A 12,349-nucleotide genomic window follows, 5' to 3' on the forward strand; every position below is an offset into this window, starting at 1 on the left:
ACACAAGCAGCAAACAGTCTGATTTCCCTTGATACCACAAAGACCCTATAAATATAATTAACAGTCTTTCCAGGGGGAACTACATGGAAGTCTTTTGAATTCCTCTTTACCTGTGAAGAGGAACACAAAGAGCCTCTGGAAAGGTATATATGTTACCTGTAGGTTTTTACAGATTGGGGAGGTAAAATGAAGAAAGAGAGGAACACTGGCTTGAATTAATTGCTACCAGATTGATGAGTTCAGTTAGTAAGTTAAATAACTTGTAAAGTCCTGCAACATCTATCTGCACAGCAAGTATTTGATGGAATGCTCTTAAATTGTGAAGCTTTCAATTCACCATGGTGACTTATTTTGAAGATTAAAATGGTTCCCAACATTGAATTCTGTAAGCCTCATGGGAGATGGAGGGTCCTGGGAAGGAAAAAAAGAAATTTACAGGTGAGCTGAACAACTGTAAATACCCACACAGTAACATCCATTGACAATAATATGCAACCATTAAAGTTAAGTTTATTCAGTTAACACTGAAAAATGCTAATTGAAAAGAGCAGGATGAAAAATTATATATACAATGTTATAATTATTTTTAACCCAGAAATTGGATCTGGAACAAAAACCTGAGGAAATAAATTGTTCAAAGTGGTGGGTTCACAGGTTAATTTATTTTTATTTTCTTTACATTCTACTTGTATTTTCCACATTTTCTCAAGTAAATATATAATTGATAGCACAAAATATTTATTGTTTGAAATTCACAAGAAAATAACATGATCTTTGAAAGTGGGTAATTCTGAATTTGAATCCTAGCTTTGCTACTTGTTATCTCTGTGACTCTGGACACATAACATCAATGGACCTTAGTTTCTTTATCTGTAAAATAAGCACAATAAAATCAACCTGAAACAAATCTGGCATATAGTAGGCACTGAAGTAGCTGTTATTAGTATAATCTTTTTGGAAAACAATTCAGCTATATATTTTAAGAGTCTTTGATATTAAGTTCATACCAGTAACTTTGCTTCTAGGATTCTATCTTAAGAAAATGATAATAAATGAGAAAAGAAGATTAATATCCAATGACATTATCGATGACCTTATTCATAATAGTGAAAAATTGGATAAAATCTTAATGTTGGAAAGTAGGAAACTGATTAAATTAACAGCAGTACCTTAATATAATGAGAAATTACTATTGGCATTCATGAAAAATGCAGAATTTGAAACTGAACACAATATGATCTCAATGTTTAAAAAATATGTTCAAAGAAAATATTGGAAGGGATAAATAAAATATTAATATAAGTTATCTTTAGGTGGTAGAATTATAGGTGATTTTCATTTCTTCATAGTTTTTTCTTTTTTGTTATGTTTAATGTACCTTTAAAATTAATTCTAGTGTGTTTATTATAAAAGCAATTCATATTCACCATAGAATAACTGAAAAATATAGAGAAGAATAAAGAAAAATAGTGACCTATAATTTCAGAGACTGTTTATCATTCTCCCTCCTTCTCATCATTCATTCAACAAATATTTATTGAATACTTACCATATGCCAGGTGTTGTCTTAGGGACTGGCACTAAAATGTAAAGAAGACATAGTCCCTGCCCTCAAGGAGCTTACAATCTTTTCTGTCTAGACAAGTAAATAAATTATTATAACAGAATAAAAGTGTGCTCATAATGTTATTATGAGACATAACACTATGTCCAGAATGGACATAAGAGCTCAGCTATATATGTTAGTCAGTGATGTACCCTGAGTAAATGATGTGGAAGCTGAAACCTGGAAAATAAATATACAGCCAGATGAAGGACAGTGGAATGGAGGAGGTGGGAGGCTGCTAAGAAAGCATCCCAATCATGGAAAACAGCAGGGGTGTGTTTTAGGGATTGAAAGCAGTAGAGTGTGGTTCAAGCATAGGGTGTAGGGATAAAACTAGTGGAGACGAAGCTTTGGAGTTGAGAATTATGGGAGATGAACCTGGAGATATGAACAAGGGCCAGATCATGAAAGGGCCTGTAAACTGTGTTAAGGAGTTCAGACTATGCTGAGGCCAATGAAAGTCACTACACAGATTTGAGTTTTTAACATCATTCTAGTTGCGATATGGAGAATGGATTGGACGAGGGGTAAGACTGGAGGCAGGGAAACCAGTTAAGAGGCTACTACAGCAATACAGGGGACACATGATCTGGGATCATGGTCATCGGTATAAAAAGAAGTTCACAGCTTCTAAAGATATTTAGGAAACACAGTCAACACACCTTGGTGATTAATTGGATGTGGGTGGGAGATGAAGGAGTGGGAACAAAACAGGAAAAAGGTTTTGGATGGGTGAAGTTGAAAGGCACTTGGTGATTCAGGTCTGGAGTTCAGGAAAGAGTCCTGTGTTGGAGAAACATATTCAGTAAGTTGTGTGTGTGTGTGTGGTGTGTGTGTGTGTGGTGTGAGTGTGTATGTGTATATATAATATATTATTGTGTGTATATACATTGTGTGTGTGTGTGTGTATGTGTGTATATATATATATGTTATATACACATACACACTCTTTAGCCAAGGAATGGATAGATTTCCTAAGGAATGAGTAGATTAATGTGATGGTCAGGAAAAAACCTAGCAAAAGTTTGGGAAGATATATTTCAAGGAGACCTCTCTGGTGGGGAGAGGGGGAGGGAAAGATATTGTAGGAAGTTTGAGAGAAGCATGACAGAATTTTAAACAATTTTTGCTTTATTGTTTAATTTTTAAATTTAAATAAAGTAAATTTAACTTTGGTGTACTATGAACTTTTACACTTGCATATAATCTTGTAACCACCATCTCAGATAGAATACAGCTATTATTTTCATATACTAATTTTTATGAACACTGGTTTTCATTATTCTAGGGGAAATATTCAAGATGCAATTATTGGGTGATATGGTAAATATATATTTAACTTTATAATAAACTTTATAACAAACTGCCAAACTGTTTTCCAGAGTACCTGTGCTATTGTTCATTCCCACCAGAAATGTAGGAGAATTCCAATTATTCTGCATCCTTGTCAACACTTGGAATTATCACTATTTTTTAAAAATTTACCCATTCTGGGTCATAGTGTAGCTCTATTTTTAATTTTTTTGAGGAACATCCACACCATTTTCCAAAGTGGCTGCACCAATTTGCATTCCCACCAACAGTGTACGAGGATTCCTCTTTCTCCACAACTTCTCCAACATTTGTTGTTTCTTGCCTTGCTGTTCGTAGAAGCAATGTCCACAATAGCCAAAATGTGGAAAGAGCCAAGATGCCCTTGAACAGACAAATGGATAAAGAAGATGTGGTCCATATGTACAATGGAATATTACTCTACCATCAGAAAGGATGAATACCCAACTTTTGCGTCAACTTGGATGGAACTGGAGAAGATTATGCTAAGTGAAATAAGTCAAACAGACAAAGTCAATTATCATATGGTTTCACTTATTTGTGGAACAAAAGGAATACCATAGAGGACATTATGAGAAGGGAAAAATGAAGGGGTAGAAATCAGAGTAGGAGACAAACCATGAGACGCTATGGACTTCAGGAAAGAAATGGAAAGTTTTAGAAGGGCAGGGGTGGGGTGGGGTGGGGGGATGGGTGAGCCTCATGGTAGGTATTAAGGAGGCACAGATTGTATGGAGCACTGGATGTTATATACAAACAATGAATCATGAAACACTAAATCAAAAACTAATGATGTACTATATGGTGACTACCATAATGCAAATAAATAAATAAATAAGCAAACAAACCCATTCTAGTATGAGTGTAAAGAATTCTTCTTCCAGTTCTAATTTGCATTTTCCTAAGCTAGTGATGTTGAGCATCCTTTCTTGTGCTTATTTCCACTTTTTCTGGTGAGGTGTCCATTCAAACCTTTTGCCAATTTTTTTTTATTGTGTTTGTTTTCTTATTTTTGAGCTTTTAGAGGACTTTACATATAGTCTGGATACAAGTCCTTTATCGGATACATGTTTTGCAAGTATTTTCTCCCTGTCAGTGGCTTGTCTTTTTATTTTCTTAACAGCGTTCTTTTGAGAAAACATTTTAAATTTTGTTCAAGTCTAAACTGTAAATTTTTCCTTCTGTGTATTTTATTATTGATGTCATATCTAAGAACTTAAGTCAAAGTGACAACCTAAGTCAAAGTGACAAAGGTTTCTCCTACATTCTAAGCATTTTATAGTCTTACATTTTACATTTTGGTATATGACCCATTTTGAATTAAGTTTTTATATGTTGTGAAATGTACATGTTGTAGTGATGTCCAGTTGTTCTAGCACCATTTGTTGAAAAGACTGTATTTTCTCCAGTGAATTACATTTTTTTGCAAAAACCAACAGACATCCTTCTGTGGGTCTATTTCTGTATTTTACTTTTTATTCTGTTCCATTGGGTTTATGGGTCTGTCCTTTTGCCAATACCACACTGTCTTGACTACTGTGGAATTATAGTATGTCTTAAAATTGGATAGATTTTGTGTTCTGACTTTGATTTTCTTCTTCAGAATTTTTTTTTGGCAATTGTAGTTCCCTCACTTTTCCATATAAATTTTAGAATCAGATTGTCTATATCTACAAAAATCCTGCTACAGTTTTAATTGGGATTGCATTAAATCTGTCTACCAATTTGGGGACCACTAAAATCTTAACTATATTGAGTCTTCTGACTCATGAACATAGTATATTTCTTTCTTCATTTAGGCCTTCTTCGGTCTTTTGCATCAGTGTTCTGAAGGTTTCAGCATGCAGATCTTATATGTGATTTGTTATATTTATATCTAGCTATTTAATTGCTGGAGTTATTGTAGGTGGTACTGTGTCTTTTAATTTTGGTTTCCCAATTGCACATTACTAGTGTATAGAAACACAATAGACGCTTGCTGTGTTGATCTTATTTGCTGTGAACTAACTAAACTCACTTATTAGTTCTAAGAGTTTTTGTAGATTCTTTGAATTATCTATGTAGACAATCAAGTCATCTGCAAATCAGGATAGTTTTTTTCTTTTCCAGAGTGCCTTTATATCTTTTTCTAGAGCTACTTCATGTTACGACTTTTACTATGATAATGGATGAGTGACATGAGAAACTGTATAAAGTTGTGATTAATAGAGGAAAGAACTACTGGTAAGTAAGTAAGTAGTGAAGATTTTTCAAGCCAGTTTAGGCTGGAGATCACAAACGTTAAACTCACTTGTGTTTTTTCGTGAAAAGTTGAAATCGGTATTTATAATCAGTTCTGTTGTTTTTGTAATAATTCTCGGCAGCCTGAGTATAGGAATGGAGAAGGCAGATAGACTGAATCTGGATTTTTTTTTTTTTTCTGGCTGAGGCAACAGAGTTAGGGCAATATAAATATTGGCAAGAAATGCCACTTGCAGCAACATGGATAGACCTACAAGGTATGGTGCTAACTGAAATAAGTCAGAGAAAGACAAATACCATATGATTTCACTCATATATGGAATTTAAGAAACAAAACAAATGAACAAAGAAAATGATGAACAAAAAGACACAGACTCTTAAATACAGAGAACAAATAAGAGGTTGCCAGAGGGAAGGCTGTGGGGGAGTGGTGAAATATATAAAGAGCACAAGAGTACAACTTATCTTTGTTTTTTTTTTTTTGTTTGTTTTAAAGAAGAAGACTATTATTTTATTTTATTTTTTTATTAAATTTTTATTAACATATAAGGTATTATTAGCCCCAGGGGTACAGGTCTATGAATCACCAGGTTTACACACTTCATAGCACTCACCATAGCACATACCCTCCCCAATGTCCATAACCCCACCACCCTATCCCTACCCCCCTCCCCCCAGCAACCCTCAGTTTGTTTTGTGAGATTAAGAGTCTCTTATGGTTTGTCTCCCTCCCGATCCCATCTTGTTTCATTTATTCTTTTCCTATCACCCAACCCCCCACATTGCATCTCTACTTCCTCATATCAGGGAGATCATATGATAGTTGTCTTTCTCCGATTGACTTATTTTGCTAAGCACAATACCGTCTAGTTCCATCCATGTCGTCTCAAATGGCAATATTTCATTTCTTTTGATGGCAGCATAGTATTCCCTTGTATATATATGTACCACCTCTTCTTTATCCATTCATCTGTTGATGGACATCTAGGTTCTTTCCATAGTTTGGCTATTGTGGACATTGCTGCTATAAACATTCAGGTGCACATGCTCCTTCGGATTACTACATTTGCATCTTTGGGGTAAATACCCAGTAGTGCAATTGCTAGGGCGTAGGGTAGCTCTATTTTCAACTTTTTGAGGAACCTCCATGCTGTTTTCCAGAGTGGCTGCACCATCTTGCATTACCACCAATAGTGTAAGAGGGTTCCCCTTTCTCCGCATCCTCGCCAGCATCTGTCATTTCCTGACTTGTTAATTTTAGCCATTCTGACTGGTGTGAGGTGGTATCTCATTGTGGTTTTGATTTGTATTTCCCTGATGCTGAGTGATGTGGAGCACTTTTTCACATGTCTATTGGCCATCTGGATGTCTTCTTTGCAGAAATGTCTGTTCATGTCCTCTGCCCATTTCTTGATTGGATTATTTGTTCTTCAGGTGTTGAGTTTGATAAGCTCTTCATAGATTTTGGATACTAGCCCTTTATCTGATATGTCATTTGCAAATATCTTCTCCCATTCTGTCAGTTGTCTTTTGGTTTTGTTAACTGTTTCCTTTGCTGTGCAAAAGCTTTTGATCTTGATGAAGTCCCAATAGTTCATTTTTGCCCTTGCTTCCGTTGCCTTTGGCAATGTTCCTAGGAAGAAGTTGCTGCGGCTGAGGTCAAAGAGGTTGCTGCCTGTGTTCTCCTCAAGGATTTTGATGGATTCCTTTCTCACATTGAGGTCCTTCATCCATTTTGAGTCTATTTTTGTGTGTGCTGTAAGGAAATGGTCCAATTTCATTTTTCTGCATGTGGCTGTCCAATTTTCCCAACACCATTTGTTGAAGAGACTGTCTTTTATCCATTGAACATTCTTGCCTGTTTTGCAAGATTAGTTGACCATAGAGTTGAGGGTCCATTTCTGGGATCTCTATTCTGTTCCATGGATCTATGTGTCTGTTTTTTTACCGGTACCATACTGTTTTGATGATGACAGCTTTGTAAAAGAGCTTGAAGTCTGGAATCGTGATGCCACCAACTTTGGCTTTCTTTTTCAATATTCCTCTGGCTATTCGAGGTCTTCTCTGGTTCCATACAAATTTTAGGATTATTTGTTCCATTTATTTGAAAAAAATGGATGGGTCTTTGATAGGGATTGCATTAAATGTGTAGATTGTTTTAGGTAGCATTGACATTTTCACAATATTAGTTCTTCCAATCCATGAGCATGGAACATTTTTCCATTTCTTTGTGTCTTCCTCAATTTCTTTCATGAGTACTTTATAGTTTTCTGAGTATAGATTCTTTGCCTTTTTGATTAGGTTTATTGCTAGGTATCTTATGGTTTTGGGTGCAATTGTAAATGGGATCGACTCCTTAATTTCTCTTTCTTCTATCTTGTTGGTGTATAGAAATGCAACTGATTTCTGTTAAACTGATTTGTTAAAGTAGCTTTTGGAGTCTTTGGTAACCTGAAGCTTTGAAGTTTTGCTTGGATGACAAATGGGATGAAGTGCTAGGGAGCTGGTTGCTGGAACTGGGTTTGTGCTTTTGAAATCTGTTGGTAAACATGTTTTGTGCTTAACTGCTGTTGCAACAGTTCACAATTGGTTAATATTTAGTCTTCACTAGAGATTGAGATGTTTCTAAGAAAATGTAAATGGTTTTCTCTTTGCCTGCCCAGAATTGTAAATGAGATCTCTTTGACTCATAAGGCTTTTCCTTGATATGCTAAGTTACTCAGAAAGTACTGCTAAATCAATGATAAACCTTGGGTTACATTTGGGTAATTGCTGTAACTACTCCAGAGGTTCTATACATTTCCTAAAGTTTCAATGTTTTGATAAGGGTCATCACTTGATACAGCCCCAGATATAAGGAGGAAACTTCAGGAAATTGAAGGATTTGAAAGGAAGAATCTGACTGAGTTAGTGGGAATAGCAGAAAGGATGTTTAACAACAGGGATGCACAGGAGGATGAAAAAAACAGACAAAAGCTGGTTAAGGTTTTGGCATTACATGAGGCAGGTAGGGGATGATAAATGGAAGGAAAAGCCTAAGGACAGAGAAGGCAGGCGGGAAGACTTAGATTCAGATCAGTGCACTTACTGTAAGGAAAAAGGACACTGGGCGAGGGAGTGCCCCAAAAGGAAGACGGCAATGCTGGCCACCAGAGTAAAAATTAAAGTGGAGGGAAAATCAGTTGATTTTTTGGTGGACATGGGAGCCCAATTTTCATCATTACTTAAACCTATGGGAAAACTACTTGGAGAGGAAGTCTGGGTACAAGGAGCAAATGGCACAGAGACATAAATGGACAACAGAAAGGACTTTAAATCTGGCCTTGGGAATAGTTAAACATCGATTTTTGGTCCTCCCTAATGCCCCATATAACTTGATGGGAAGAGATCTCTTCCACAAGTTACGAGCTGGCATTCAGTTCTCGGAAGGAGACATGACTGTAACCTTGAGACAACCCACCGTACAGGTGCTTATGGCAGCAGTAGATGAATACCTCCTTTACGAGCCAGTCTCAAAACCAGAGGAGACAAAGCAGGGAAGCCTTCTCCAAACCTTATAGATCGAGCTTCCCTGTCGGTGGTGGCGAGGCCGCTCACAGTGGTGAGGCTGCTGGCGGCGAGGCCATTCTCTGCGGCACCACTGCCAACGACTATGACTACCAGGAGGACCAGGATGCTCCCACCGACCATGATGACCACGATGCTCTGACGACTACCCTAACAGCTCCTGACAGCTACTCTAATGGCTATTCTAGCGGCTATTCTAACTCCTCCTACTACTCCCTCACTTGTTGGGATGTGGTGGGGCGGGGTTATCGGGTGATCACCTGTTTCCTGGCCTCAGACAGTGAAGAGCACTCCCTTGTGGAGATCAAAGCCTAGATATGTGGCGTGGCTCTAACACAGCTGTGCTTTCTTTGCTGACACCCGATGCCCTTTTTCCTGCAGAGTCTGTAAGAGAGGTCTCGTCCCCCCACAAACATGACTCATAGTCCTCAGCAGCTACTAGCAAGTCATCAACATACTGTAACAGAGTGACTCCCAGGTTGCAGGTTCTGTACTCAGGCAAATCCTCATGGAGGGCCTCGTCGAAAATGGTGGGTGAATTCTTGAACCTTGGGGAAGTCTTGTCCAGGTGAGCTGGCCTTGAAACCATTTCTGTGGGTTGGACCACTCAAAAGCAAAAAGGGGCTGAGATTCCCTTGCTAAAGATATGCAGAAAAATGCATCCTTGAGATCTAAGACGGTATACACAGTTCTTCTGGGGCCCAGGAGGGAGAGTAGGGTATAGGGGTTAGGCACCATCGGGTGGATATCTTCAACCCGTTTATTAACTTCCTGCAAGTCCTGAACGGGTCGGTACTCCCCAGTCTCGGCCTTTTTGACGGGCAGCAAAGGTGTGTTCCATGGAGATTTGCAAGGAACTAGGATCCCGTCTCCTCAGAGGCTTTTAATTTGTTTTCTGATCCCTTCTTTTGCTTCCCGGGGAAGGGGGTACTGCCGAACTCGAACAGCCATAGCCGTCGCCTTTAATTGTACCACCACTGGAGGTTGTTCCTTGGCCAAGCCAGGGGGCTTCCCTTCTGCCCAGACCTCGGAGTACAACTTATCTTGATGAGCACTGAGTAATGTATACAATTGAACCATACTGTAATATAACACTGTACTTTAATTATACTTCAAAAATATATTGGTAAGAGAGAAGTTGAAGGCTCTCTCCAGTCAAAGCTAGGTTCATCAATGCTGTAACATGTATTGTTTTGGTTGCCAAATAGTATTCCACTGTATGGATATGCCACAATATTTATCTATTTATCAGCAGATTCATGTTAGGGTTGTTTCCACATTTTGGCCAGTATGAATAAAGCTGCTGTGAACATTCATGTAGAAGTTTTGTGTGGACATATGTTTCATTTCTCTTCATTATATACAAGGACTGGAATTTCTGGATCATATGGTATTTCTATGCTTAACATTTTGAAAGACTGTGAAACTTTTCTAAAGTGAATGAACCATTTAATACTCCAATCAGTAATATATGAGGTTTCTGATTTTTCCATATCATTTTCAACACTTGTTATTATCTTTTTTTTGGATCCTAGTGGATATTAAGTGGTATCTTGTGCTTTTGATTTGCATTCCTCTAATGGCTAATAGCGTTAAGCATTTTTCATGTGCTTATTGATCATTTACACATGGAAAAATGTCTATTCAGATCCTTTGTCATTTTTTAAAAATTGGTTTTTCTTTTTATCATAGAATTGTAAAATTTCTTTATATATTCTGCATACAAGTCTCTTTTTTTTTAAAGATTTTATTTATTTATTTGAGAGAGAATGAATGAGAGAGAGCATGAGAGAGGAGAAGGTCGGAGGGAGAAGCAGACTCCCCACGGAGCTGGGAGCCTGATGCGGGACTGGAGCCTGATGCGGGACTCGATCCTGGAAGTCCAGGATCATGACCTGAGCCGAAGGCAGTCGCTCAACCAACTGAGCCACCCAGGCGCCCCTGCATACAAGTCTCTTATCAGATATTTGATTCACAAATATTTTCTCCTCAAAGGCCACATATATATCATGACCATGGGGTCATGAATTATGTGGGATGTCCAAAATAGGTCTATAGAGACAGAAAGGTGGACCAGTAGTTATCAAGAAGTGGGAATGGAAGAATGAGGAGTGACTGCTTAAGAGTATGGAGTTTCTGAATGTTCTAAATTAATTGCGATGATGGTTGTACAACTCTGTGACTATCCTAAAAACCATTGAATTGTACATTTTAAATGGTCAAATTATATGGTATTGTGAATTATAGCACAATAAAGCTGATAAAAATGTAATTTTAAAATTAAACTGCATTCATATAGCTTTTTAATGTAACTCTATTAATCGTTCTTCAAAATAGTTACTTTTAATGGTGCAAACTATTTCATCATAATAATGGAATAATTTACTTCACCATTCCTCTATTGTTAGATATTTACTTTTGTTTCTATTTTTCTGGTATTATGATAAATTGATAATTCATAGTTTTGCAGATCTCGGATTATTTCATTAAAATACTTTCCTAAAATTTGGTTATCAAATAAAATTGTATGGCCATTTTGTGGTTTTTATAAATGTTATTAAATTGCCATAAAAATGTTGTATGAATTTAAACTTTTATCAGCAGTATATAAGATACCTGTTTCAACATGTCCTTATCAATACTAAGTACTATAATTTATAAAAATTGGTTGCTTTAGTAGACAAAAATTGATATTTTGGGCTATTTTAATTTGCATTCTTTCTAATGAAGTTGAACAATTTTCATGTTTATTCTTCATCTAAATTTTCATTTTTTTATTGCCCATTTTCTAATGGTTCTATTTTTTTCCTTTCTGATTTGCAGTATCTTTGTAAATTAAGGATGTTGAATTTTGTGTATTATATGTTTTGCAAATGTTTCTTCTAGTTTGTTTTTTTCATTTTGAAGGAAGTATTTAGAATCAGTGGTTTTTGTGTATAAATTAAGGCAATAATTTCTTTTTTACCTACAAAAATTTGAAGCAAAATTTAAAAATATGTTAACATTTGTTAATTTTAAGTTATAAATAAATGGGTATTTAATTTAAAAATTTTGGGGAGATGGAGTGTTATGCACATGAATTCTATGTAAGGTCTATAGAAAGGGAAACACAGTATAAGGGCTATTAGTCAAGTTTATAAATTATATATAGAATTTCTACTTATGTGAATAATATGAGGGTGAGGAATTTAACAACTTGTTCACCAGAGTAAGAACTTACTTCTTTTCGAGTCTGCTTCCAAGCCTGTCTCTTAGCAGTCCAGATAACACTCTAGGTACCTCCCTCAGAATACTGACCTGAGAGATGCAGGAAATGTGTAAACCGCTATGTTTCTGTTTCCACGGTGAGAGATGATGAAGCTTCTGGATATCCTGTAAGGTTGAAAAGTGAAGGTGATCAAATGACCCTTTCTCTTATATGGGTGGGTATTCATTCACTGGTATATTTCCTTTTTGTTCAATCCCTGTAGACAGCAGATATCTGGAGATCTCTAAAGACTGGTATGTTATACCAAAGCATTTGTAACCAGTTGAGATATTCACATTCTAAGAGCAGTCAGGTTGATGTAGTATAAAACAAGATTATTTTATTTATAAGCATTA

General features: G+C 36.6%; 1 protein-coding gene across 2 annotated transcripts in view; it reads right to left on the reverse strand.

Annotated features, from left to right (window-relative positions):
• Nucleotides 1–358: 358 nt before the first annotated feature.
• The window catches only part of ZDHHC15 (zDHHC palmitoyltransferase 15), a gene marked incomplete at both ends in the record, with an annotated part of 181,870 nt that continues 169,879 nt past the window's right edge, over nt 359–12,349 (reverse strand). The window contains one exon of one of the 2 annotated variants that reach the window (XM_080795769.1): nt 359–411. In XM_080795769.1, the coding sequence (XP_080651895.1) occupies nt 359–411 (53 nt within the window). Of the gene's footprint in view, nt 412–11,649; nt 12,119–12,349 lie in introns of those variants that run through there. The other variant, XM_080795770.1, reaches the window with a different exon arrangement.

Source organism: Martes martes (assembly GCF_963455335.1).
Source record: "Martes martes genome assembly, chromosome: X".
Lineage (NCBI taxonomy): Eukaryota > Metazoa > Chordata > Mammalia > Carnivora > Mustelidae > Martes > Martes martes.